This window comes from Leopardus geoffroyi, chromosome A1 (genome assembly GCF_018350155.1).
Source record: "Leopardus geoffroyi isolate Oge1 chromosome A1, O.geoffroyi_Oge1_pat1.0, whole genome shotgun sequence".
NCBI classification, from domain to species: domain Eukaryota; kingdom Metazoa; phylum Chordata; class Mammalia; order Carnivora; family Felidae; genus Leopardus; species Leopardus geoffroyi.
Window position 1 is genome coordinate 71,426,895 of NC_059326.1, and position 26,285 is coordinate 71,453,179.

Below are 26,285 nucleotides of genomic sequence, written 5' to 3' on the forward strand. Positions count from 1 at the left end.
ATAATGGAATTCATTACCTCAAATTGCTTGAACTTAAACTACCTCTGTTTGTATATACAATAGGAGCTTTTCAATGTAGCCAAGTGTTGTGTGACAGCCACATTTCCCAGCAGATTCTGAATTGTACTTTCTTGGAAAGCTCTAGTAATATGCTGGTTTTTATTCAAGTCCATATAGTTGTCATTAGTTCATAAGCCCTCTAGTATTCCACATATTTATTGTCTTCTCTTGTGATCTTAAGCAACAAAGACTGTTTCTTTGTCCTGTGTGTTTGCTTCCCAGCAGTCATGTTGTGGGAGCCAGCCTTGTTCTGTGCCAGCCTTGTTCAGGGAATAAGAGGGCTCATGGAAGTTCTGCCATGTGCAGTGTCATGTATCACAGAGGCAGGAAGTGGAGAGGTTTCAGTTTCGATATCAGCAATGAGGCTTTTCCCATGATCACTGTTCACTATTCTATTTGGTTTTGTGGTTTTGCTCTTTATGCATGATAGTCATTATCTCCCAAAGCTTGAATTTATCAGCTTCTCTTCATTTCTCGGCTCCTTTTTCTGTTTAAGCTCCTGTCACCTCTTGCTCTGATTACTGTAATAGCCTTTCAAATGTATTCCTTTGTAATAGGTGGAATTCCTTTGGAAACAGATTCTGGAAGTTTATCGCAGAAATACACTTGGGACGAGTATATGTGAAGGAGTGAAAGACACCGGACTGAAAGAGGAGTTGAGTTGAGATGCAGACTCAACAAAGGACTTAGCTGACCCCACAGAGAGCTCTGAATATTGAGTTGGTTTTTTATAACTGTTTCAATGACATTGGGGCAATGACATTGAACCTTTGTACACCGGTGTCAGCTCACCATTGGGTGCGGGCTGTCCCTAAGATTGGGCAGAAAGCTGAGGACAAGTCAGCTGTTGGTTGCCAATAATATTTCCAGCAGCTGGCAGAATGGCCTAAAGTGGTGATCTGAATTGAAAACCCTATTTCACAGTTTTGATATGTATTTTTCGTAATTGTTCATATCTGGGTATTTTCAGATTTCTGTCTTTCTGTCTCTCTGTTTCTCTCTCTTCTCTCTCCTTTTGTCTTTTTTTCCTTTTGTTGTCTTTTTCTTTTCTTTTTTTCTTTTTTCTTTTCTATTTCTATACCCAACATGGGGCTCAAACCCACAACCCTGAGATCAGGAATTGAACGCTCTACTGAGTGAGCCAGCCAGGCGCCCCAGATTTCTATTATGGTTTTTGACTGTGTTTTTTAAGAATGCATTTTAAAATAACTGAAAATTTTCTACTTTTTGTATTATTGATTTCTTTTTTTTTTTTTTTAATGTTTACTTATTTTTGAGAGAGAGTGAGTGAGTGAACATGAATAGGGGAGAGGCAAAGAGAAAGGGAGAGAAAGAAAATCCTAAGGAGCCTCATGCAGAGGTAGATCCTGTGAACTGTGAGATTATGACCTGAGCCGAAATCAAGGAGTCGAACAGTTAACTGACTGAGCCACCCAGGCACTGCTTATTTTATTGATTTCTAACTTAATTGCTTTCTGTTAAATGAATATGATCTTTTTTATTTAGAATCTTATTTGATAAGAATTACCTTATGGCCAAGGCATGCCACTTTACATCTTACATCCGTGCCTGAAAATAATGTATATTCTCAAATTATGCTGTATTTTATAGATAACCAGTAGGTCAGCACTACCTGTTAGGATGTTCAAATATTCTAGTGATGTTTTGATTATATGATCAATTTGTAAAAGAGTGGATTTTTCAGTTTTTCCTTGCTTGTTAAGGTTTTGCCTCTGTATATTCTTAAGATAAGTTAATAAGTAATATAACAGCATAACATGTATCTTCTTGGCTAATTTTACTTCTTAGCAAAGTGTGTTGACTTTTTGGCTTTTAAATCTGGTTTTATGTGATGATAATATGTCTAAGCCACCTTATTTTGGTCTTTTGTTTGTATGTTCCTCCAACTTTTCAATCAACCAGTGAATCATTGGTTTAGGTGTATCTCTTGAAAGTATATAGACTGATGTTTGTTTTGTTCCTATTCAAATTAGCAGTGTCCTTTTTTTTAATGTTTGTTTATTTTTGAGAGAGAGAGAGAGAGAGAGAGAGAGAGCGCGAGCACACTTGTGCACAAGTTGGGGAGGGGCAGAGAGGGAGGGAGAGAGAGAATCCCAAGTAGGCCCTGTGCTTTTAGCATGGAGCCCAATGCAGGGCTCAGTCTCATGAACTGTAAGATGATGAACTAAGCTGAAATCAAGAGTTGAATGTCCAACCCACTGAACCACCCAGGTGCCCCTATTTTGTGTTCTTTCTTGAAAGATGTTTTGCCACATGTGCAAATCTAGATTGATAGAGGTTTTCTGTCAGCATAGTGCTGAAATGGTTGTGCTGTGTTCTGTAGCTGTTGAAGAGATAGCTCTAATTTTTGTCACTTGATGGCGGTCTGTTCTTTTTGTCTGCTTCCTAAAATCGTTTTTATTGATGTATATTTTATGAAGAATAAAGCCTAGCTATTTTAAGCGTATACCTTAGTGAATTTTAGTAAATGCAGCCAAAATTAAGATCTAGAACATTGTTATCCTTTTTTGAAAATGTCCCTTCCTCCATTTTACATTTCCACAAAAGTGTTTGAGAGTTCCAGTTATTCCAGAAAAACTCTTAACATTGCCTGTCTTTTTAACTTTAATTATTCTGATGGATGTGTAAGTTTTATTTCAGTGTGATTATAATTATATTTCCTTAATACCTAATACATAATATGAGTATATTTTCACATGCCTAATGCTTTCACATTCATTAATCTTCTTTTGTGAACTGTCTTTTCAAATGTTTGTCCCCCTTTAAATGATTAATAGACTTAATTATTTTTTAAGCACCATTTTAGATTTACAGAATAATTGAACACATCGTTAAGTACATGCAGTTCTATATACATCCCCACCCCCAGCACACTGCAGTTTCCCCAATTGTTAACACTTGGTGTTAGTGTGGTGCATTTGTTACAATTAACAAACCAACCTTGATACATTATTAACTACAGTCCACAGTTTACAGTTTACAGTAAGGTTCCCTGTTTGCATTGTGTAGTTCTATGTGTTTTGACAAATGCATAATGACTCGATTCTACCATTATAGTTTCATACAAAATAGTTTCCCTTGTGCTTCATGTTTTCAATCCTCCTCTCCCTACCCCTGCAACCCTTGGGACACACTGCTTACTACCTCTATGCTTTTGCCTTTTCCAGAGTGTCATATAGTTGGAATCATACAGTATGTAGCCTTTTCAGATGGACTTTTTTTTTCACTTAGCTGTATGTATGTAAAAGTTCCTCCATGTCTTTTTGTGGCTTGATAGCTCATTTCTTCTAATTATTGAATAATAATCTATTGTATGGATATACAACAGATTGTTTATCCATTCACATTTTGAAAGAGATCTTGGTTGTTTCCAGTTTTTGGCAATTGTGGACAAAGTTTTTGTATGCAGGTTTTTGTGTGGACATGAATTTTCAACTTAGTTGGGTATATACCTAGGACTCTGACTACTGGGTTGTAGGGTAAGATTATTTTACATGCCCACCAGCAGTGAATATGCATTCCTGTTGCTCTCCTGTTGCTTTACATCCTTGATAGCTTTTGATATTGTGCATGTTTTTGTTATTAGCCATTCTAATAGGAATATAGTAGTATCTCGTTTTAATTTGCATTTCCCTGAATGCAAAGACGTGAGCATCTTTTTCTATGTTTGCCATCTTTGCATTCTTCTTTATAGAGGTGTGTCTTCAAATCTTTTACTGATTTTTTTTTTTTAAGAGAGAAAGAGAGAGTGCGTTCTGGGGAGAGGGACAGAGTGGGGGAGAGAGAGAATCTCAAGCAGGCTGCATGCTCAGCACAGAGCCCAATGTGGGGCTTGATGCCATCACCCTGGGATCGTGACCTGAGCCGAAATCAAGAGCTGGACGCTCGACTGACTGAGCCACCCATGCACCTCTTTTGCTGATTTTACATTGGATTTTCTTACTGTTCGGTTTTAAGAAGTCTATTTTAGATACAAGTTCTTTATCAGATACATGTTTTGAACATATTTATCAATGTTTTTCTCTTATGGATTGTGCTTTGGATGTTGTATCTCATTGTAACTCATGTAACTCATTGTCGGGGTGCCAGGGTGGCCCAGTCGGTTAAGTGTCTGACTTTGGTTCAGGTCATGATCTTATGGTTTGTGAGTTTGAACCCCGTGTTGGGCTCTGTGCTGACAGCTCAGAGCCTGGGGCCTGCTTTGGATTCTGTGTCTCCCTCTCTCAGTGCCCCTCCCTGCTCATGCTCTGTCTCTTTCTGTCTCTCAAAAATGAATAAACATTGAAAAAAATTTTTTTTATTTTAAAAACTCATTGTCAAACCCAGGGTCATCTAGAACATCTAGATCATTCATCTTCTAGAACTTTGGTTGTTTTTATATTCAGGTCTAAGATCCACTTTGAGTTACCTTTTAAGGATTGTGTCTAGATTAGTTTTTTGTGTGTGTATGGATGTCCACTTCTAGCACTATTTGTTGGAGAGACTTTCCTTTGTTGAATTGCTATTGCTTTTGCTTCTTTGCCAGAGATCAGTTGACTCTATTCATGTGTGTCTATTTTTGGTCTCTTTATTCTATTCCATTGATTAATTTGTTTGTTCTTTTACCAATACCATGCTGACTATAGCTTTATAATAAGTCTTGAAGTTGGGTAGTGTCAATCTTTGTCTTTTAAATAACTTAAAAAAGTTATTTTCAAGAGTACAAGCAGGGGATGGGGGAGAGAGAGAGAGAGAGAGAGAGAGAGAGAGAATATGAATCTCAAGTAGGCTCCACAGTCTGTGCAGAGCCTGATGCAGAGTTCAACCCCATGACGCTGGGATCATGAAATGGGCTGAAATCAAGAGTTGGACGCTCAACCAACTGGGCCACCTGGTCGGCCCTATATCAATATTTTGAAATTGTTATTTTCCTTTACTATTAGTGATTCTGGGCCTTTTGTTTTCTGTATAAATATTAAAATCAGTTTGTTGATATCCACAAAATAACTTGCTGGGATTTTGATTGGGATTTATTGCATCTGTAGATCAGGTTGAGGAGAATTGGTATCTTAACAATATTGTCTTCCTGTTCATACACATGAATATTTCTCCATTTATTTAAATCTTCCTTAATTTTATTTGAACTTTGTAGCTTTCCTCATATAGGTACCATACATTTTTTGTTAGATTTATGCCTAATTTTTTTTTGGGGGGGTGCTAATGTAAATGGTACTGTGTTTTAAATTTCAAATTCCAAGTTTTCATTAGTGGTACATAGGAATGTAATCAACTTTTTACATTGACCTTGTATCCTGCAACCTTGTTACAATTCATTTATTAGTTCTAGACATTTTTTGGTTGTTGTGTTGACTCTTTGAGATTTTCTTTATAGACATCCTATTACCTGCTAATGAGTTTTATTTCTTCCCAATGTGTTTACCTTTTTCTTGTCTTATTGCATAAAATAGAACTTGTATAGAATGTTGAATAGGAGTGCTAAGAGGAGACATCCTTACCTTGTTCATGAACTTAAGGGGAAAGCATCTAGGTTCTCATCACTAACTTTAAGGTTAGATGTAGGTTTTTATAGATGTTCTTTATGAAGTTTAAGAACTTCAATTTGTAGCTTGCTGAGCTCAGTGGGTGCTAGATTCTGTCAAATACTTTTTGCATCTGCTCCTATAGTCCTATCATATTTTTTCTTCTTTAGCCTGTTGATGTGATGGATTACATTAATTGATGTTTCGAGTGTTGGAATAACCTTGCTTACTAGGAATAAATCCCATGTGGTCATGGTATAATTCTTTTTTATACATTGTTGAATCTTTTCCTTTTAGTTGTTTTATTTTAATTAAAAAAATTAATGTTTATTTTTGAGAGAGAGAGGGAGAGAGACAGAGTGCAAATGGGGAGGGACAGAGAGAGAGGGAGACACAGAATCTGAAGCAGGCTCCAGGCTCTGAGCTATTAGCACAGACCCTGACATGGGGCTTGAATCCACAGACTGTGAGATCATGACCTGAGCTGAAGTCAGATACTCAACTGACTGAGTCACCCAGGAGCCCCATTTTAACTTTTTGTTTTAAAGTTTAGAGAGAGAGAGACAGACAGACAGACAGACAGACAGGCAGACACAGTGTGAGTGGGGGAGGCGCAGAGAGAGAGGGAGACAGAGAATCCCAAGCAGGCTCCACACTGTCAACTCGGAGCCTGACTTAGAACTTGAACTCATGAAACTGTGAGTGCATGACCTGAGCTGAAACCAAGAGTCTGACGCTCAACTAACTGAGCCACCTAGGTGCTCCCCAAATTTTAATTTTTAATACTCTTTAAAAATTTCTCCCAACATGATTCTGTTTTCTTTTTAGAAAAAAAAATTAATTGGAGTGTAGTTGATGACTTTTTCTTTAAATCCTTTTCCATACTTACAATGTTTCTAATAGCTATAATTTGCAATAGCTGTTGTATGTTTTTCAGTTTGGGGCTTCTTTTCTTTTGACTGTTTTCCTCATGAGGTGATTGCATTTTCTCTCTCTCTCTCTCTCTCTCTCTTTTTCTTTTGTTTTTTTGTTTTTGTTTTTAAGTACTCTCTACACCCAGCACGGGGCTCAAACTCACAACCCCAAGATCAAGACAAGAGTCCCATGCTGTATGGGGCTGGGATAGTCAGGCATCCCTCTTCACGTGTCTCTTAAGTTTTGATTGGATTGTAAACATTGTGAATGTTATATTTTGTGTTTGGATTTTATCTTAGTGTAAAAGCGGTTAAAATTTATTTTGTTTGATAGGTCAGTTAATTGATGTTCATATTAATACCTTTTAGGTGCCTTTTTTTTTTTTTTTTTTAAGCTTCCTTAACTCAAGCATAGCTTTACCTGGTACTGTGATTCAACAAGTTTATGTTAAGCCTTCTTGCACCTTCCATTCTTCCTTTCCTTGAGTTCATAATTTTAATTTCATTAAACATCTATGGTTTCTTGGTACAACATAAACTCTTAATGTTTTAGGCTGGAGAGAGAGGTGAGAAAAAAAAAAATAGAGAATTCCAGTGACCACTGTATAGTCTGAGGGGACCATCTATAGTGGCAGAGAGTTGTGTTAGGAGGCTACTACAGGCATCCTATAAAGAGATAATGGTAGTTTGTATAAGTGTTGTGATCATGGAGATAAAGAATAGTGAAGAAACTGGATTTTTTAGTACTTTGTAACTGTTGCATACTATCCAACAGTTACAGTCCTAGACATATACCTCTTGCACAGGGTTCCAAGCTACAAATACAGAAATACTCATGGGAGCATTGTATGTATAGATCTGAATGTCTATTCACACTAGAATGAATAATGTGTGTTTATACAGTGAAATATAGTACTAAAAATAAAGGATTTGCAAGTACTGAAATTGTTAATTAATACATTTTATTTAGTAAGTACATTTTGCATTCTCTTCTCCAGGCCCTCTTTTAGTCATTGGAGAAACAACAGTGAGAAGAGGCAAAAATTGTCAGCATTTTTAAAAACTCATTTTGCTATAAGCAGTGTAAAAATTATATAAAGCAAGACTCATTAAAGTTTATTATTACTGTTGGGTGGAATATTGTTTGAGTATAGGATATTCACAGTTTCCAAAGGTTGATCTACAGATCGTCTGCTAATTATAAACTGAAAATGGCATATTTTTCATGAGGAAATTTAATGGTCACCATCTTAATCAAGCAATCAAACTTCTTCATCAGGAAATGGACAATTAGACTTTTTTTTTTTCTTTCTGATGTGATATAATAATTAGGGTACAATTTCAGTTATGTAGTATTAACAGATTTTTATTCTGAATCTAATAATGAGACAATCAGGTAAATTGAAATTGTAGGATATTGTATGCAACAGTAGTTTGGATTTTTCAAAATATCACTTCCATGTAGGATAGCCCCTCCCATAAATATACACACAAACTCCAAATCAAAAAGGTAATAAGTGAACTATTCAAGGAGAGAAAAGGAATCTAACCAATGCAATGTATAATACTTGATTTCCCTGTAATTATAATATACAGCTGTTAGCTGGAGATTTCCTTCCTGGCTGTCTGAGAAACTCCCTGCCCCCCCCCCCCCCCATTCTTTTGTTCTCTCTTCTCAGGTTCCATTATGAGATTCTATTCTGTCCGTCTGGAGGACTGTCCTATTCTCTGAAATAGCTTTCATTTTCTTTTAATTCTGAACCCTACTTTTAGGAAATAAAGGCCTAATTATAAATGTTTTCCAACTGTTTTTAAAAGAACCCCCCCCCCCCCCCCCCCCCGATCATATGTTCTCTTTGATGCTGGAGATATTTCTGATTTACACTATCAAATTAGGAATAGGACACTTTCCAAGAAATATTTCACTTTTTACTTTTTTTTCCCCATTTTTCATCTCCACCAGTCATTATATTCTACGAAATCTTAATTCAAGAAACTGAAGGTGAAGAACCACATAAAATTCTTTATTTTATGACTATTGCATCACTGAGGTATCATTTGCCAGCTTTAAGTTACCAAGTTGTTACACCGAGTATAGGGGCAGATTTTGCTTGAAGGGGGAGGTTATGTATGTATTGTGTCTTTTTTTTTAATTTTTTTTTTTTTTTCAACGTTTATTTATTTTTGGGACAGAGAGAGACAGAGCATGAACGGGGAGGGGCAGAGAGAGAGGGAGACACAGAATCGGAAACAGGCTCCAGGCTCCGAGCCATCAGCCCAGAGCCTGACGCGGGGCTCGAACTCACGGACCGCGAGATAGTGACCTGGCTGAAGTCGGACGCCTAACCGACTGCGCCACCCAGGCGCCCCTGTATTGTGTCTTATATGGGTCAACGTGGTGCTATCAGTTGTTCAAAAGAAAAAAAAAAGTTCCTTTAGACCTGTAATCCATAACAAAATGGGAAAGTGCCTAAACTCTCAGAATCTTCCTTCATTTCCTTATCGTCCCTATCCACACTATCAGCAAGTCAAGCTGACTCTATCTCTAAAACAAACTGCAAGCCTTTGTTTCTTCCAGCCATGGAAGCCACAGTTGGCTCACCCTTAGAACATTGCAGAAGCTTCTTAATCAGTCTCCCTGTGCCCACCTTTGTCCTCAGACAGTTCATCCCTTGCAGAACAGCCAAAGTGATCTTCACAAACCCAACATTAGGTTGCTGCCCTCTCCTGTATTGTAGCCTTTCCAACTCATTCTTTTCTGTTGCGAATGTTCCTCTCTCACTGGTTTTCAGAGGGCAGGCTCCAGCTCAGTCAAGTCTCAGTTTCAGTATGTTTTCTCGGAGAAGGCTTCAAGGAAAAGGAACCCTGATCACCCCCAGTCACATCCTTCTGTTGTCTTTATTGTACTCCCCGCCCCCTTATGTGTTGTGTGTATATTCATATTTATGCATGAGTATGCATATTTAGGTGCCTGTGTACTTATACATCATTGTCCACTAGATGGTAGGTGCCATGAGAGCAGAGAACTTTCTGAATTGTTTATCTTTGTGTCCCCAGGAGCCAGATTGGTGCTTGGCACATAGTGTTTACTGAGTGTATATTTTTGAGTTGATAAATGGAAATTTGGTAGAGAGTTAGAAAGAAAGAGGATTGCTGCTTTCTGGTGGAAAGTAAGACCTGTTGATTGCTGGGGGGACAGGAAACCAGACCTGCCCTTGAAGTTTGAGGACAGAAAGGGAGCAATAGTGCTTTGGTAACCTGAGTTTCTGTACTTCCTTAAATATTTAATTTTTTTCCTCATGTAGTATTTAGTAGGTTTCTTTTTGGAAACATTAGGTGGGAGGGAAATAAAGAATGGAGACTCGCTGCATGTTGGAGTTGAGAGTGTTTGTAGGAGCGTCACTGGGTGGTGAGGTCAGGTAGAGGGAGTAGGCATCTGGGGAGAGGCGAAGAAACCTGTGGAAGACCTTGCCAACAGCACCAGGACCTGTGGTATCTTTTTTTTTTTTTTTTTTTTTTTTTAAGCAATCTTTTCATATCAAGAGTTCTTCTCCTTTTAGAAACCTTAGAGAAATTTGTTTTGTTCTAAGGGAGGTTGTTCTGCTTCAAATCTATGGCAACCAAATAATATTAAAGAACTGCATCATAGTACTCAGAAGTGAGTACTCCAATGGATAATAAATTGGGGTAGAACATTAGTGGAAATTTTGGGTCTAGACCAGGTAAAGTGAGGGAGTGGTGACAGCCATCTACTTGACTACTTTGGATTTTTCTAGGAATTTTTACTTTTGGTTGAATCTTTTTACCTTTTCTTCCAGTTCCTGGTCCCCCATGACTTACCCCATTTAGAGTTTCAGAGACACAATAAGAAAGTAGGGATGAGGGACTGGGCTCTTTGATATTATTTAACATCATCTGTGTGGAATATTGTTTCCCCTCCTCTTGAAATGACTAGGTCTAGTTTCTGCATGGCATGGTGACAACATAAAAATATGTTCTGTCTGAAATTTATTTTTTTTTATTATTTAAAAAAAAATTTTTTTTTCAACGTTTATTTATTTTTGGGACAGAGAGAGACAGAGCATGAACGGGGGAGGTGCAGAGATAGAGGGAGACACAGAATCGGAAACAGGCTCCAGGCTCTGAGCCATCAGCCCAGAGCCTGACGCGGGGCTCGAACTCCCGGACCGCGAGATCGTGACCTGGCTGAAGTCGGACGCTTAACCGACTGCGCCACCCAGGCGCCCCTGTTCTGTCTGAAATTTAATGACTTATTTGGCATAGGAAGTGGAGTATAAAACCTTAGTTTTATATTATTTCCAATTATAGTTCAGAAATTAGATTGAGTTGGTGACTGTAATGTCACCACTAGCTTATGCCAGTTTCTTCTTCCCTCCCAATTGTGTTATATTTGACTTGTTAGTTTCATCAGAGAATCTTGTCTTCCTGGGTTATATGTATTGACAGGTCTCATGCTACATTGCCTCCTTTTGGGGGGACCATATGTAATTGCCTTATTATGTATTACCTTGTTGCCTAACAATGACTCATCTTTTCTGAGCATATAATAATTTCTTGTTGACAAGTTACTTCTTCTGTTTTGTTTCCCCATCTAGTTCCTTCTGACCAAGGACACATTCTTAAGCATGCCAATTTCTAATTTTTAGGTATTATTTCTTCACTACTCCAAAACAGGCTGATTCCTCATGAATGATTTCAATCTGATTCCTTTATGGGACATTCCTGTGAGGCCACAGCATGGAAAGAGACGAATACTCCTTTTTTCTCACTCTTGTGCAGGGTCTGTGGCATGCAAAAGTGTGAAGCATATTTTTCCCCTAATTTATGTTTCGGTTCTCTTTTTCTTCTGCCATCCTGCGGATACTCTACAGCTGGATTATTTTAGTCATTCCTTAAGCCAATCCCATGCTTCCCTGCCTGTTTTGTTCCTGCTATTCCTGCCTAAAGTGTTCAAATCCTGCTCATCCTTCACAGCCTCACGTAAATATTTGGTCCTTGCTGTAAGATGATTTCCTTAATTGCTTTCCTCTTACCTTGTTGTACTTTTCTCTTCTGAATTCCCAGTGATAGAATTATTTGGGTACTTTCCCTCTCTCTTCCTAGATTCTGACACTCCAGTGTAAAAACAGTATTGTTAATCTTTTTTCTCACTGCACTTAGCATTGCTTTTAAAATACCGTCCCACATAAATATAACCAACATGAGAATTTTAAAAATTGAATTAATTATGAAACACATAGAAAGCAAGTGCCATTTTAACTAAGTTGAAGTTAAGAGCTAGGTTTTGTGGCTTAGGGGCTAAAGGTCTATGACATTTGGACCTCTCTTCCTTTTCCTCTAGGATCCTATAGCTAGAGTGTAGTGCTGTTAGAGCATCACAGGCCAGGAAGAGTCTTCCTGGTGCTCACTGTTTTCTTTCTTCAGAAAAGATCATAAACAAGTGGTCTCAGACATAAGTGTATCCACCTTGTTTTCAGGAAACCTCTAAGCAAGGAGACTTTTATAACTTTTCTTGGTAACTCAAGCTGTCACAAACCTTAGAATAATCTAAATACTAAAACAACAATCTTATGTCATTTTCTCTTATCAAACTTTAGCTGGAGATGTCATTTGTTTGGGTCTTACTTTGTGTTTTCATCACACTTGCTAGCATATGCATTCCTTGTTGAATCAGTGGGATAGTGCACTAGCCTCTCCATTGATAACAGCGAGTCCTGGACCTTCTGCTTCCACCCATGATAGAATAATGTGACTTGATTTCTCCCCAAATCATTGTGTCAGTTTTTGCTGATAAAAGCTGCAGGGGTTCCCAGTGAATTTTCAGATGAAAATACCTCAAATACATGTAAATCATTACTTTTGAAAAAGGGAGTTTAATTTGTGATGCATGCAAACAGTACTTTGGAGGAATTGTGTGTGTGTGTGTGTGTGTGTGTGTGTAAATGTCATAAAAGTTGCTTCTTGTATCTTTGGTTAGTTAATATTATATGTGCTTCTATTTTTGGAATCCTCTGTCAAATAACTTATTTATGTTTTCATAGCTTTTTATTTCATTACTGGTAAAAATGTTATATTTATTGATACAAATAGTCTTTTTCTTTTGAAATGATCACCTCTCATTTTTAAAATATATATGAGATCATTACACTGGTGTTATTTTCCTGACTCTAAAGAAAGGAACTTTTAAATAAATTGGTTATTGTCTTCTGTGTTATTGAACATGTGGTCAGTTGTCATGTTCATGCATCCAGATGATCAAAGTCTGAACTTCTGTTTAATTCTTCCCTGCTGTTAGGCTACCCTGTCATGATCAAGGCCTCAGCAGGTGGTGGTGGGAAAGGCATGCGAATCGCCTGGGATGATGAAGAGACCAGGTGAGGTGCTGTCCAAAATCTACTTTTGATGAAAATTGCAGTTACTGGAGTTTTATTAAACTGACAAGTAAACAGATACCAAAAGTGTAATGGAATAATTACAATAACCAGATAATTTTTACTCTTTTAGATGGGAAAAAATGGAGATTATGCAGAAAACTTTCTTGTTTATATGTTGATGATGATTGTTCTGTTAGAGAAAGGTTCTTACTTTTTTATGCATTAACAAAGGAGGATTGTCTTTTTGTTTTTATATTATATTTTAAAAATTATAGTCATGATTCTGTTTTTTAGGCAAAAGCTACTAACATTTGATGTATATTCTGAGTGTGGTCAGAAGATTTGAAGCAAATATATTTAAAGGCAGTTATGATTTCATTCGTGCATTAGTCAGTGTGTACTTTCTATAGCTTGTCTATAAAAATGGTGAACTACTTCAATAATTCTATGCTGTGGAATATATTTCTTCTGAATTTGAAACTACTAAATGTCCTTTATATACAGTGCACTCTGTTGTAAATGTAGACCAGTTTCTTATTAGTAGTTTCAGAAATCAAAAGTAACTTTTAAAACCAAATTTTAAAAATCCAATGCATTGATGACATCATGGTGATTAAAAAATAACTTTTTGGGAAAACTGCATAGTACAAACAGGTTTTAGGCGCTTCTATGTAGGTTTGTGTTTTTATGGATTTTCGGATATGGAAGAAGAGATTTATGTCATTTTTTTTGGAGGGTTGGAGGGGATAAACAATGACTTAATTATTGTCTTATGTTGCTTTTTGGTGCCCTTTTTCTACCCAGAAGTAATGTGGTCTTCCAGATCGTTCTGCTTTCTTCAGTTCCTTTGCTTTTCCTTTCCCCCCCACTCCCCCATATCTCTCGAAAACAGAAGTCTGGAGCAGTTGTCGTGAAAGTTGTTCACTACAAACCTAATTCAGAAATTAGGTTCTAAAGTGTACAAGCAAGGTAAAAATTTTCTCAAGGCAATATATTATTACCCTTTAAAATCTTTTGGGAAAACACCAGGTTGCAGACTTGCACAGATGATTTTACCTCTAAAGGAAAATTATCTCAGAACACCATTGTTTCTTTGGTTGAGCATCAGAGAAAGTAATTAGTTGTGTTGTGGCGTTATAAGAGATAACATATACTGCTCTTTAAACCCCAGTCTTGGGGCGCCTGGATAGCAGTTGGTTAAGCGTCTGACTTTGGCTCAGATCATGATCTCGAGATTTATGGGTTCGGGCCCCGTGTCGGGCTCTGTGCTGACAGCTCAGAGCCTGACTGTAAGAATAAACTCATTGCATGGAGTGACAATATTGGTTGAGGATCTGTGTGATAGGCACTGTTTTAGTAGTGTTCCAGGAATACAGACAAAATAATCCTTTCCTCTATGCAGTTTATATACTAGATCTGGAGTTCTTAACCTTTGAGTTCCCAGCCCCAGGAAATTGAGGAGAGGTTTATGCATCTGAATGAGGGAAAAAAAGGACCTATTTCTTCACTAGCTTCTAGTTGGGATTTAGTGTTTCCTCCAATATAGGCAACAGACTTACAATAGTGGTAATATCTATGAAACTTTGTACCACTTTGGAAGTCACATGTTATCACATTACAGTTGTTGAAGATATCTCTGAGTAACAGTGATTATTATTAGATTTGTCGTTGGAGCTTATTATTATAAAGAACCCCATACATTGTATCCCAAATTTGTTCTTAAAAATATTTTGATGCCTGCAGTTCAATATAATTTGCTTCGTGTGCAGTCCTATGCATTTTCTTTCTTGCACTTTTGGCCTTGTTTTCACAAGAAGTTCATGTGTTGCATGATTATGCAAAAGAGGTATATAGCATAAATCCAGACAGTAGGAGACACCACTGTGGCCATCTTTGGAAAAGACAATCTGCTGCAGCCTCTTGGTAGGAAAGAATGATGTAATAAAGATATAAAACACAACTCAACAGTTCTGTAAGAGATGTGTATTTTATAAACTAACTTTTTTCTCACTGTTTTGCCCTCTTGTATGGCACTTACATAGCAATTTCACTGAAAGCTTTAGCACTTACTTTTCATTATTCTTCTTGGGATCTCAGATTGCTTATCCATCATTTCTCCAGGGCTTCCTGTTAGTAACATATTCTTTTATGGTGAAGATAACTCTTAAATTTCTAGGTATTGAGATTTGCTGTGCTATTAACCAATGGATTTTAATTTAGCATTCAGTATTTTCAGAAGTCACTGTATCTATTCATATATTGGGCATCTTTTTGGGTAATAATTTAACCCATTAAATGGCACATTGGTTCAAAATATGTTGATAAAATTAATAAAAATATGTGCACCCATAATTTTCTATCTAAAATATTGCTCTCACTTTGATAAATCATATCTGAAACTTTGTTGAGATTAATAAAAGTATGACACTATTTGGTTTGATAATACATGATCTTTATTTTAAAAAGTTCCTCTAGAGGAAACTTTTTAACAAAGTTAAACAGTATCCCCTGTTACTTTGGAAGAATCTGAACTACAGAAAAATTGAGAGAACAGTCCAGAAAATATCCATGGGGTTTTCTTCTCTAGTCACCAGTTGTTAATAGGCCACACTGCATCTACTCCTTGCCTTCTCCCTTCTTAAGGCAGAAATATTTTTTGCATACTCGATAAAAATTTTAGCCTTCTTTGGAAAGAAAATCTGATAGCCATTAATTGCTTTATTATTTTATCCAGAGGAGTGTCTTCCTCTTGTAACATCTTTCCTACGTGGTTTTAGGGAAGTAGCATTTATGGCTTGTCTTAGAATCTTAGAACATCTGAAAGATTAAAAAAAAAAGTAGTGTTGTTATTGTATATTAAATTAGGGGGAGAATCATGAAGGCTGTTGAAAGTAGACTCAGATATTTTCATAATAACCTCTGGCTTTCTTTTCCCTATCCACGTTTCAATGAAATACGGCATGACTGGAAAATTGATCATGTCTGCATTGTGGAATACCCCTGCTAGATTTCGAGGACTGTGAGGGCAGTTTCTGCTTTATTTTTGTATTCCTGTCACCTAAATATGCACCAGGCACATGGTTTCATGATTAGTAAAAACATATTGAGTGAATGTGTAACTTAGGTATAACAAATGATGTTTTTAATGCAGTTTCCATGAGTTCCAAAATATCCCCGTGATGCTTTCAAATGTGACAATTTATTTGGGTGATTTTGATTTTCACCTTTAGTATTCTTGGTTTAAATGGAAAATGTAAGCTCTGAGTCGTTACAGCAAAGACAAACTGTAAAGTGCCTTGTTTTTCTTTCTGAATCCTTATGTCCTATCTAATAAAAAGTTGGTCATATGGTATTGAAAGCAATAATTCATTGTGCTTTAGTTTCTTTGAGCTTTGCAGTCTCCTGAGATCTAAAAACTCCATTCCCCTAAATCAAAGAAGTAATAGAGGACTAAGAAAACCTGATACCTTTTCCCTCAGAACTCTGAGAAATAGGAATTGTTGCAATATGTTTTGAATTTATCTTCTAGTCATTGTTTACTTTCAATGTTGTATTTTCTTAAGCACAAAAACAAAAGTGGTATTTGTTTCTAATATTGCCAGATGGAGTGTTTGCAAATTAAAAGATTGGAATAATTTTAATACTGTATTTAAGTACAGATACTTAATTTGAAGATTAATAAACTAATAATAATGTATAAAAAGAATTAAACTTTATATTCTGAATATATCAGTGAATGGAAAATAATATACTCATTTAGTTTTAGGTAAGCAAGTGTGAGTTTTTAATAGACCGAATGAGCCCAAGTGTATGAATTTAGTGAGCATATTTTAATTCTAATGATTTCAATGATTACAGTTTGGGAATAAAACATGTAAAGCGATAATCCTATCCATACTTTCTATTTTCAAAAATTGTACTTTCCTAAGTATTAATTTTGAACAAGTCCAGAAATGACTAAGCTGTCATGACCTGTATGGGTGTGTAGAGGGCAATTGTATTTAAGCAAAGGTGTGCATTTAAACTATCATGAAATGTTCTTGAGGATCCTCCTGTTCTGTGTTCATTTTCACAGAGTATTTTGCTGTAGTTTTGCCCCAGTTGTGCCGTTGGTCAGTTTGACCCTTTGCATTTTTGTGTGCGTATTCTGACTCTTGAATCAAATGGACATGCATTTTTGTATTTTTTAGTAATAGAATTAAGGTACATTGGGTTGAGGAAATGGAATTTTATGTGATTTGTGTGGTTTATTAAAAATACCTGATTTTTCACAGTGAACTAGGTATTGGTATTCCTATTTCATTATAAAATCTAGGATCAGGGAAATTAAATCACTGACCGCACGTCACAGAGCTGGTGAGTGTAAGACTTGCAGGTCACCGCAAGTCAATTTAGATACTTGTGCATTAAGTGAATTTTTCTTTGCTTTGTTCATAAGTAAGCCATGATAAATATTTAATTGCTTTGTTTTCTTTTAGATTGAGGGCTGTGTTTGTTTTGTTAGTTTGACTGTTCTTACTTTTTAAAAATTTTTTCCAGGGATGGTTTTCGATTTTCATCTCAAGAAGCTGCTTCTAGTTTTGGTGATGATAGACTACTAATAGAAAAATTTATTGATAACCCTCGTCATATAGAAATCCAGGTTGGTACATTTTAAGATGTTTTCTAATTATTATGACTTCAAAATAACATCATTTATTCCTATTGGAAACACATCCTTTCTTCCATTTAGAATGATTGTGAATCGTTCTGGTATGTTTCCATAACTTCAAAATAGAGAATGTACATAAATTGATCACTTCCCTTTGGAATTGGGTATACTTTTTGTCAGAGTGCCAGAATGTTGGTCAACAGAGGGAATGATATAAAAGTCCTATAGGAACAAGCAGTCTCAAGATGGACCAGGCTGAATACATTGTGCCCAGAGGCTTATTAGCCCTCTTCTGAGACTGGCCATTTCAGAGCTGTTTTTGTTTTGTTTTGTTTTTTAAGTGCTTCATCTGGATTCCTATTATTTCAGTTCACCAAATGTCTGCGTGGCTGGCCCACTGCGACAAGCATTCTTCTAGGAGCTGGTAGTAGAGAGATGAGTAGATGATTTCCTCTACTCGGGTTAAGATTTTAATCCAACTGCTAAAGTGGTTGTGGGGAGTATGGATTTCAGCAGGACAAACTGGGTTTTCTGAAATGGCACACAGAGGATGATGATGTGTCCTGAATTGTCATTTTTGTCAGAATTGTCTTCATTCTATTTTACACATTAGGGCTATGAATTGAATTAAAATTGATAAAACATAAATATCAATTTGAAATCATACTGAAATTTAGGTTATTATTTTCCTCATTTCAGTGTGAATAGAGAACCAGAAAACTAATAGGTTATTTGCTGCCCTTGCCCCTTCTGATGGGGCATAGTAAAAGTCCTAGGTTTTGTCATTGTGGTTTTGTTAAGTTTAATTTTCATTTTACATAGATATTATTTATGAGTAGAAAATCTTCATCTAGATCCTCAAATTTTCCAGCATGGGAAAAATGTGCAAACATACATAGTTAGTAATTAAACATTTTTTTTTTTAATGTTTGTTTATTTTTGAGAGAGAGAGAGAGAGAGAGACAGAGCATGGGCAGGGGAGGGGCAGAGAGAGAGAGGAAGACACAGAATCTGAAGCAGGCTCCAGGCCCTGAGCTGTCGGCACAGAGCCTGATGCTGGGCTTGAACCCACGACCCACGAGATCATGACCTGAGCCAAAGTCGGATGCTTAACCGACTGAGCCACCCATGCACCCCATCAGTTAGTAGTTTTAAAACGTTGAATATAGTGTATTTATTTCTGAAGTTAGCAGGATTTTTTGTTGTTGTTGGTTTTTTGTTTTTAGATATTATAAATTGAGATAACACAGCTCTTCAGTAAAGTCCACAAATCTTGTGTACGCTTCAATAAAATTCTTGTGCACACATGGAAACCTGTATAGCAACCATCCAGATAGATAGAGAGATGAATAGATAGATAGATATAAGATGTATAGCACATTTCTGTGACATTAGAAGATTTCTTCATACCATTTCCCAGCCAATCCCTGCATTTCGCTACCAAAGTACCTGCTGTTCTGACCTCTAACACCATAGATTATTTTTGTCCTTAAACTTCATATAAATGAAATTATACAATATATATTTGGTTATACGTACTTGGCTTCTTTCACACAATATCATATCTTTGAGATTCTTCCATGAGGCTGTATGTTATTTATTCATTCTAAGAAATTGTTCTGCAGGGGCACCTGAGTGGCCCAGTTGGCCAAGCGTCTGACTCTTGATTTTGGTTCAGGTCATGATCCCAGGGTCGTGGGATCAAGTCCTGCATCAGGCTCCATGCTGAGTGTGGAGCTTAAGATTCTCTCTCTGCCCCTCTCTCTCGCTTGTACTCTCTCTCTTTCTAAAATAAAAAACAAATAAATCAGAATAAAAAAATAAATTGCTCTGTGATATTTCATTGTTTGAATAACCTGTAATTTATCCATTTTCTTGTTGGTGGGTCTTCTGGTTGTTGTCAGCTTTTTAATGCTGAATAAATTGCTATGTCTTTTCATGGACATATATATATTCTTTCAGATATACTGAGGAGAAATATTACTGGATTACATGGTAATGTTATGTTTAGTTCTAGTAAATACTGTAGTTGTCATATATTTGTATATATTTTTTATTTTTATACAAGTTTTTTTAAGTGTTAGAGAGACAGACAGACACAACAAGTGGGGCAGGGGCAGAGAGAGGAGGGCAGAGGATCTGAAGTGGGCTCTGCGCTGACAGCAGCAAGTCTGACTTGGGGCATGAACTTATGAACCATGAAGTCATAACCCGAGCCGAAGTTAGATGCTCAACTGACCGAGTCTTCCAGGCGCCCCATATATATTTTTAATAAGCTTCACTCCCAGTGGGGGGTTGGAACTCACAACCCTTACATCAAGAGTTGCGTGCTTCACCAGTTGAGTCAGCCAGGTGCCCCTGTCCTTTATATATTTTGGGTATTAACCCCTTATTAGATATATCATTTGCAAATATCTTCTCCCATCAGTAGGTTGTCTTTTTGTCTTGTTGATGGTTTCCTTTGCTGTGTGAAAGCTTTTTATTTTGTGGTAGCCCCAATAGTTTATTTTTGCTTTTGTTTCCCTTGCATTAGGGAACATGTCTAGAAAAATGTTGCTGTGGCCGATGTCAGAGAAATTACTAGAATTTTTATGGTTTCATGTCTCACATTTCGGTCTTTAATTCATTTGGAGTTTATTTTTGTGTATGGTGTTAAAAAGTGGTCCATTTTCAGGGAGCCTGGGTGGCTCAGTTTTCACCTCAGGTCATGATCTTATGATTCGTGAGATTGAGCCCCACATCAGGCTCTGTGCTTACGGTGTGGAGCCTGCTTGGAATTCTCTCGCTGCCCCTCCCTAGCTCATGTGCCCTTGCTCTCTCTCACTCTCTCTCAAAATAAACTTAAAAAAAAAAAAAAAGTGATCTAGTTTCATTCTTTTACATATAGCTGTCCAGTTTTCACAACACCATTAACTGAAGACACTATCTTTTCCCCATGTATATTCTTGCCTCCTTTGTCATAGATTAACTGACATAAAATCATGGGTTTATTTCTGGGCACTCTGGTTAGTTCTGTTGATCTATGTGTTTGTTTTTGTGCCAGTACCACACTATTTTGATTACTATTTGTAGTATATCTTGAAATCTGGGATGGTGATACCTTTAAGCTTTGTTCTTAAAATTGCTTTGACTACAAATTTTAGGATTATTTGCTTTTAGTCTATGAAGAATGTTGTTGGTATTTTGGTAGGGATTACATTAAATTTGTAGATGGCTTTGGGTACTATGGATATCTTAACAATATTCTTCCAGTCCATGAGCATGTAATAGCTTTACATTTGTTTGCGACATCTTCAGTTTCTTTCATCAGTATTTCATAGTTTCCAGAGTAAAGATCTTTCATCTTCTTGGTTATTTTATTCCTAAGTATTGTATTCTTTTTAGTGCAATTATAAATGGAATTGTTTTCTTTATTTCTCTTTCTGCTATTTCATTATTATCATATGGAAATGTGGCTGATTTCTCTATATTGATTTTGTATCCTGCACCTTTACTGAATACACTTATTACTCCTAGTAGTGTTTTTGGTGGAGTCTTTAGAGTTTTCTATGTATAGTATCATGTGTCTGCAAATAGTGACGTTTTAACTTCTTCCTTACCAGTTTGGATGCCTTTCATTGCCTGACTGCTGTGGCTAGGATTTACAGTATTTTGTTGACTAAACGAGGCAAGAATGGGCATCCTTGTCTTGTTTTTGATTTTGAGAAAAGTTCTTAATTTTTCACCATTGAGTATGGTGTTAGCTGTGGATTTTTTGCATCTGGCCTTTATTATGCTGATGTGCATTCCCTCTAAACCCACCTGAAGAGTTTTTATCATGAATGGATGTTGAATTTTGTCATGCTTTTTCTGTATCTGCTGAGATGATCATATAATTTTTTTTTCATTTTGTTAATGTGGTTATCACACTGATTAATTTGTGAATATTGAACCATCCTTGCATCCCTGAAATAAATTCCACTTGCTCATGGTGAATGGTTCTTTTAATATATTGTTGAATGTGAAGGCCATCTTTGGATATGAGCTACCACAACCCATTCTTCAGGCCCTAATGATCATGTCCTTCCATAAGTAGAATATAAACATCTTCCTTTCAAGACCAGAATCTCTTTTTCAAACTTGGTCCTGCCATGGATGAGACTTCTTGTGTACGGTTCATTAAAAGCTGTTCTCCTGATGCAGAGACCTCTGTATTTAAAGACAGTTTGACGCCTCCTTGTCAAACTTGCAATGATGGGAGGAAAGGCTATGACACTGCAATAAGTAGCCCCATTCAACAAGGTTAAAAAAAAAAAAAAAAGCTAGGCACACAGTATTTATTGGCTGTTACTTTTTTTTTTTTGAGAAAGATATAGAGACCAAGTGGGGGAGGGGTAGAGCGAGAAGGAGACAGAATCTCAAGCAGGCTCCATGCTGTCAGCACAGAACCCAATGCCGGACTCAAACTTACCAACCATGAGATCATTACCTGAACTGAAACCAAGAGTCTGATTCTTAACTAATTGATCCACTCAGGTGCCCCAGCTCTTATTTAGTATTTGAAAACCAGCAGTTGAAGTAGAGAGCTCTCATAGGAGTTTTTTTGTTGTTGTAATTCTTGGTGAGAGATGATGGCAACTTGGGCCAGGGTGTTGGTATTGGAGGTGAGGAAATGGGATTGAATTCTGGATACTCTGTGAAGGTAGACTAGATTTTCTAAAAGATCAGATGTGATGTATAAGAAAAAGTGTAAGACATCAAAGATGGCTTTAGGGTTTGGGCCTGAGGAATTAGAAGACTGGGACTATCTTTTACTGAGGAAGGAAAAACTATGAGAGATGCATGTTTTGGGGAGGAAATCAGGGTGTGATGTTGGATAAATCACAGTTGAGATATCAAAGTGTGGGTACTAAGTAGACTGTTGGATATTTAAGTCTGTAATTTAGGGGAGATACTTGGGCTGTCCTTCCTGTAAGATCTTACAGGCAAAATTAATTCCTCCTTCTTTGTATTCCCCATCTGTCACTTATTTGTGCTATTAGAAGACCATTTATTTTATCTTCGTCTGACTTTTCCAATAGACCAAGAAGTCCTTGAAGGCAGTTAGTAGGTCTTATTCACGTTTGGTTCCAACAACCAGGCCGATGTCTTTCACATTACCAATACTCTATAAAGCTTCAAGTTGTGTTAAGTAATTATATATCTACATCAGCCTTTATTTTCATTAGTCATGGCATATAATCTAGGTGATAATTTTAAACACAGGTGAAAGTGTTTTAAATAGGTAACAGTAATTACTTAAATAGGTAACAGAGATGTTGCTCTATCTGATCTGTGCTTGGAAGTTTTTTATTTTCCTCAATTTGCGTTTATATGAGGTGATTTGTGCACACTATAAGGGACATTCAATGAAAAGTGAGCATTCCTTTCACCCTTGTCTCCAAGTCCCCTGGTTTCTGTCCCTAGAAGCAGGCACTGTTACCGTTTTTTGAATATCCTGCCATGGACTGTGAAGTATAGATATGTATGTCACTTACATGCATATGGATATGTATGAAGCACTTTTCAGTAGGCAGTATTTCTGGGAGATTTTTCCACATTGAGTACCTGCGCATTGCTATATTAAAAGTTTTTTGTTTTTTTTTAAATCATGATGGGGGGCAACCGGCTGGCTCAGTCAGTGGAGCATGCAACTCTTGATCTCAGGGCCCTGAGTTCGAGCCCCACACTAGGTGTAGAGATTACATTTAAAAAAAAAATTCATGATGGATTTAAGGATTAACTTCCCTTACAAGCACTTTTTATTTAGATTGTCGGGTCACTTAGTTTCTTCATTTATTTAGTGGAATAAATCCTTGTCAAATTATTTTTGTTGAATGCTTAGGAAATGGCAAGACTTTATAAAAAGAACCAGGAGACTACACAGACTTCAGGGAAAAATAGATGTGATTCTACATATGAATCTAATATGTTATAGTTAGAAATATTTCTGAGAATTCTTGGTTATGGCTTAATTTCTTGGACGCAAAGTCTGCTTTCACTCCCTTGTCAACTAGAATGAAAAGAAGTAGAATAAATTTAGTGTTAAACTATTTTTCAGGTATGCTTCATGCAGCCACCTTTGAGTCTTAAAAATCAAATTCCAAATTTTTTGACATTTAATTACTGCAGTGTTTTCCTTTGCTTGGATCATTCTTAAGGTTTAGATAGGTTTTATTCCTAAAAATTAAGTTTGCATTCATATGTTAACTACTCATTTCATAGTTTGTTATACTTGCTGTAACCATGATCTTTTTTGATTTTATATTTTCAGCAGCCATATAAAATATTAAGATGATGCTATCTGCTATTTATAATGCGTAAGGAAACAGAGTGACTTGCCCAGAGAAATGAGTTAAAATTGTTGCCTAGCCTAAGCCTTCTAGAGTAGCTTTTACTTCTGTGACCTTAACATATGCATTCAATAATAGTTATCTACTTCTTAATCATGAAAATATATTAATCTGTTCCTAAAAGCAAGCATTCTGTCCAAAAATATTAACCAAGAGCATGTTTTAGGGTTACCAGATTTAGCTGATAAGATACATATTAAATTTGAATTTCAGATAAACTGGTTTTTGTTTTGAAGTGAAGGTACGTCCTAGTAAGTATTTGGGACCTATTTTCTTTAAGATTTTTGGTTGTTTATTTAAAATTCAAATTCAACTGGGTATCCTGTTATTTTATCTGGCAGTTCCAACTCATTTTTCAGTATTACAAATGGGAAAAATCATAATGTGTTACATGGTAACCCCAGACTTTTTATCACTTTCTATAACAAAAAAAAGCACATAAAAACATCCATATATAAATAACAGACTACATATTGGATGTAAATAAGATAGTATTTCTTGATCAACAGGTATTTAATGATGTTAAAAACAAACCGATGTTTGTGATAACAGTCATGGTTTTCCTAAAGCATCACTGATACCTAGAACATATATTCCCCTTTATTGACACTCAGTTTCTTTCACAAAATTTGTACAATTGATGTGGTATTTCCCCTAGTACATTGGAAATGTAACATGAGAATTTTTTCCTCAAGTTTTTTAAAACATTTTAGTGAGTTTTTGGGGTTGTAAATAGTTTTCCTCTATTAACATCAACCAAAAGAGAAACATATTTGAGAGGTACATGTGTTTTGTGAGGTGTGCTTGGTAAAAACCAATGGTTGTTGCATGGTGAAAATGTTAATTGGGCACATACTCTATAGGTTTGGCAGTATAATTTTTCAAGCGGTGTACTCTGTCAGGTTTTAGGTGATAAACATGGGAATGCTTTGTGGCTTAATGAAAGAGAATGCTCAATTCAGCGAAGAAATCAGAAAGTGGTGGAGGAAGCACCCAGGTAAGAGTTTCTCTCAGTGAGCATTTATAACAGACTGATTTTGTTTCTTACATTCCTTTCCCATTTTACTGGCTAAAATTGCTTTAATTGCAGTTTGGTAGACATGGTATGATTCTATTGATGTATATTTTTATAATTAAGAATTTTCCACTTCATCTTCCTCAGTACTTAGTGCATGACACGTGAGAGAGTTCTTGGAAAGAAAGGTGGGGTTTTGTTAGAGGAGAAAGTTGGGTGGATAGCCAGCTATGACTTCCACAGGCCTCTAGGGAATAGACCTAGTGTTTCCAGAATAGTGGAATAGTGTTTCCAGTCATGTGGAATGTCCAGGATCTTCTGTTGGTGAAAGTTTCATAAAGTTGATCCTGAAGTTTTTAAATTTATCTTACCATGAAGAGGCTTCTGGAGCATAATTTTTAGAGATTTCTTGATTTATCAGCACTCTTTCAGGCACTTCTCCAAGCCACCTTTAGATGTGTTGAATGTAGCAATTTCATGGAACTTCATGTCTAATTTGATGCTAGGTTGGTATTTGTATATACCCAAGTTGTCTCTTAGTCCTTAAAAATCCCACTTGAGTGTACATTGTTATTTTTAATAACCAGGCGATAAGGAGTATAGCCAATTATAACTTTGTCATAGCCAGTGTGCCTTGATATATGTGTATAGTTTCTGTAAAAGGTAGATGTGGCTATGAGCAGGTTTTTAATCACAGGGTAATGACAAAAAGCAAATCCTACTTCAATTATAATGGTTTTTATTTATTTACTTTTAACGTGTATTTATTTTTTAAGGAGAGAGACAGAGCATGAGCAGGGGAGGGGCAGAGAAAGGAGGAGACACAGAATCCGAAGCAGGCTCCAGGCTCTGAGCTGTCATCATAGAGCCCGTCGTGGGGCTCAAATTCAAGAGCCATGAGCTAAAGTTGGGCGCTTAACTGACTGAGCCACCCAGGTGCCCCTGGTTTTTAAATATATGGTATAGTATAGTGGTTTTAAAACATGGTTCCCAAGTTTTTTGCCACTTCTCCTGTTGAGGAGTAGGGGTAGGGATCTGTGTACCTTCCCCCTGGTTTTGTGTTCTGTGACTGTTTGAGCAATAGACTGTGTAGAAGTGATGCTGCCTGAAGGGGCCTTAGGAAACTGCCAGCTTCCACTTCTGTTTTCTTGGGACGGTTAGCTTGAAGAACAGCCCACTGCAGCCTGCACATGGCCTACCCCTGTCTCATGGCCCAGGATCAGGATGTAAGAGGGAAGGAAGAAGAAAAGGCAAAAGCAATGTTTATCTGTATCTTTAGGAAGGATCCCTAAATTTACCCGTACTAACTTGGTGGTGATCTGGAGTTAGGCACTTTGCT

At 36.7% G+C, this 26,285-nt stretch overlaps 1 protein-coding gene across 9 annotated transcripts in view; it reads left to right on the forward strand.

The window, feature by feature from the left end:
• PCCA (propionyl-CoA carboxylase subunit alpha) overlaps nt 1–26,285 on the forward strand; it is a 416,136-nt gene that overhangs the window by 144,979 nt on the left and 244,872 nt on the right. For all 9 annotated transcript variants that reach the window (XM_045481124.1, XM_045481175.1, XM_045481160.1 and 6 more), the window contains 3 exons: nt 12,831–12,909; nt 17,449–17,551; nt 24,834–24,928. In XM_045481124.1, coding sequence (XP_045337080.1) covers nt 12,831–12,909; nt 17,449–17,551; nt 24,834–24,928 — 277 coding nt within the window. The remainder of the gene's footprint in view (nt 1–12,830; nt 12,910–17,448; nt 17,552–24,833; nt 24,929–26,285) is intronic.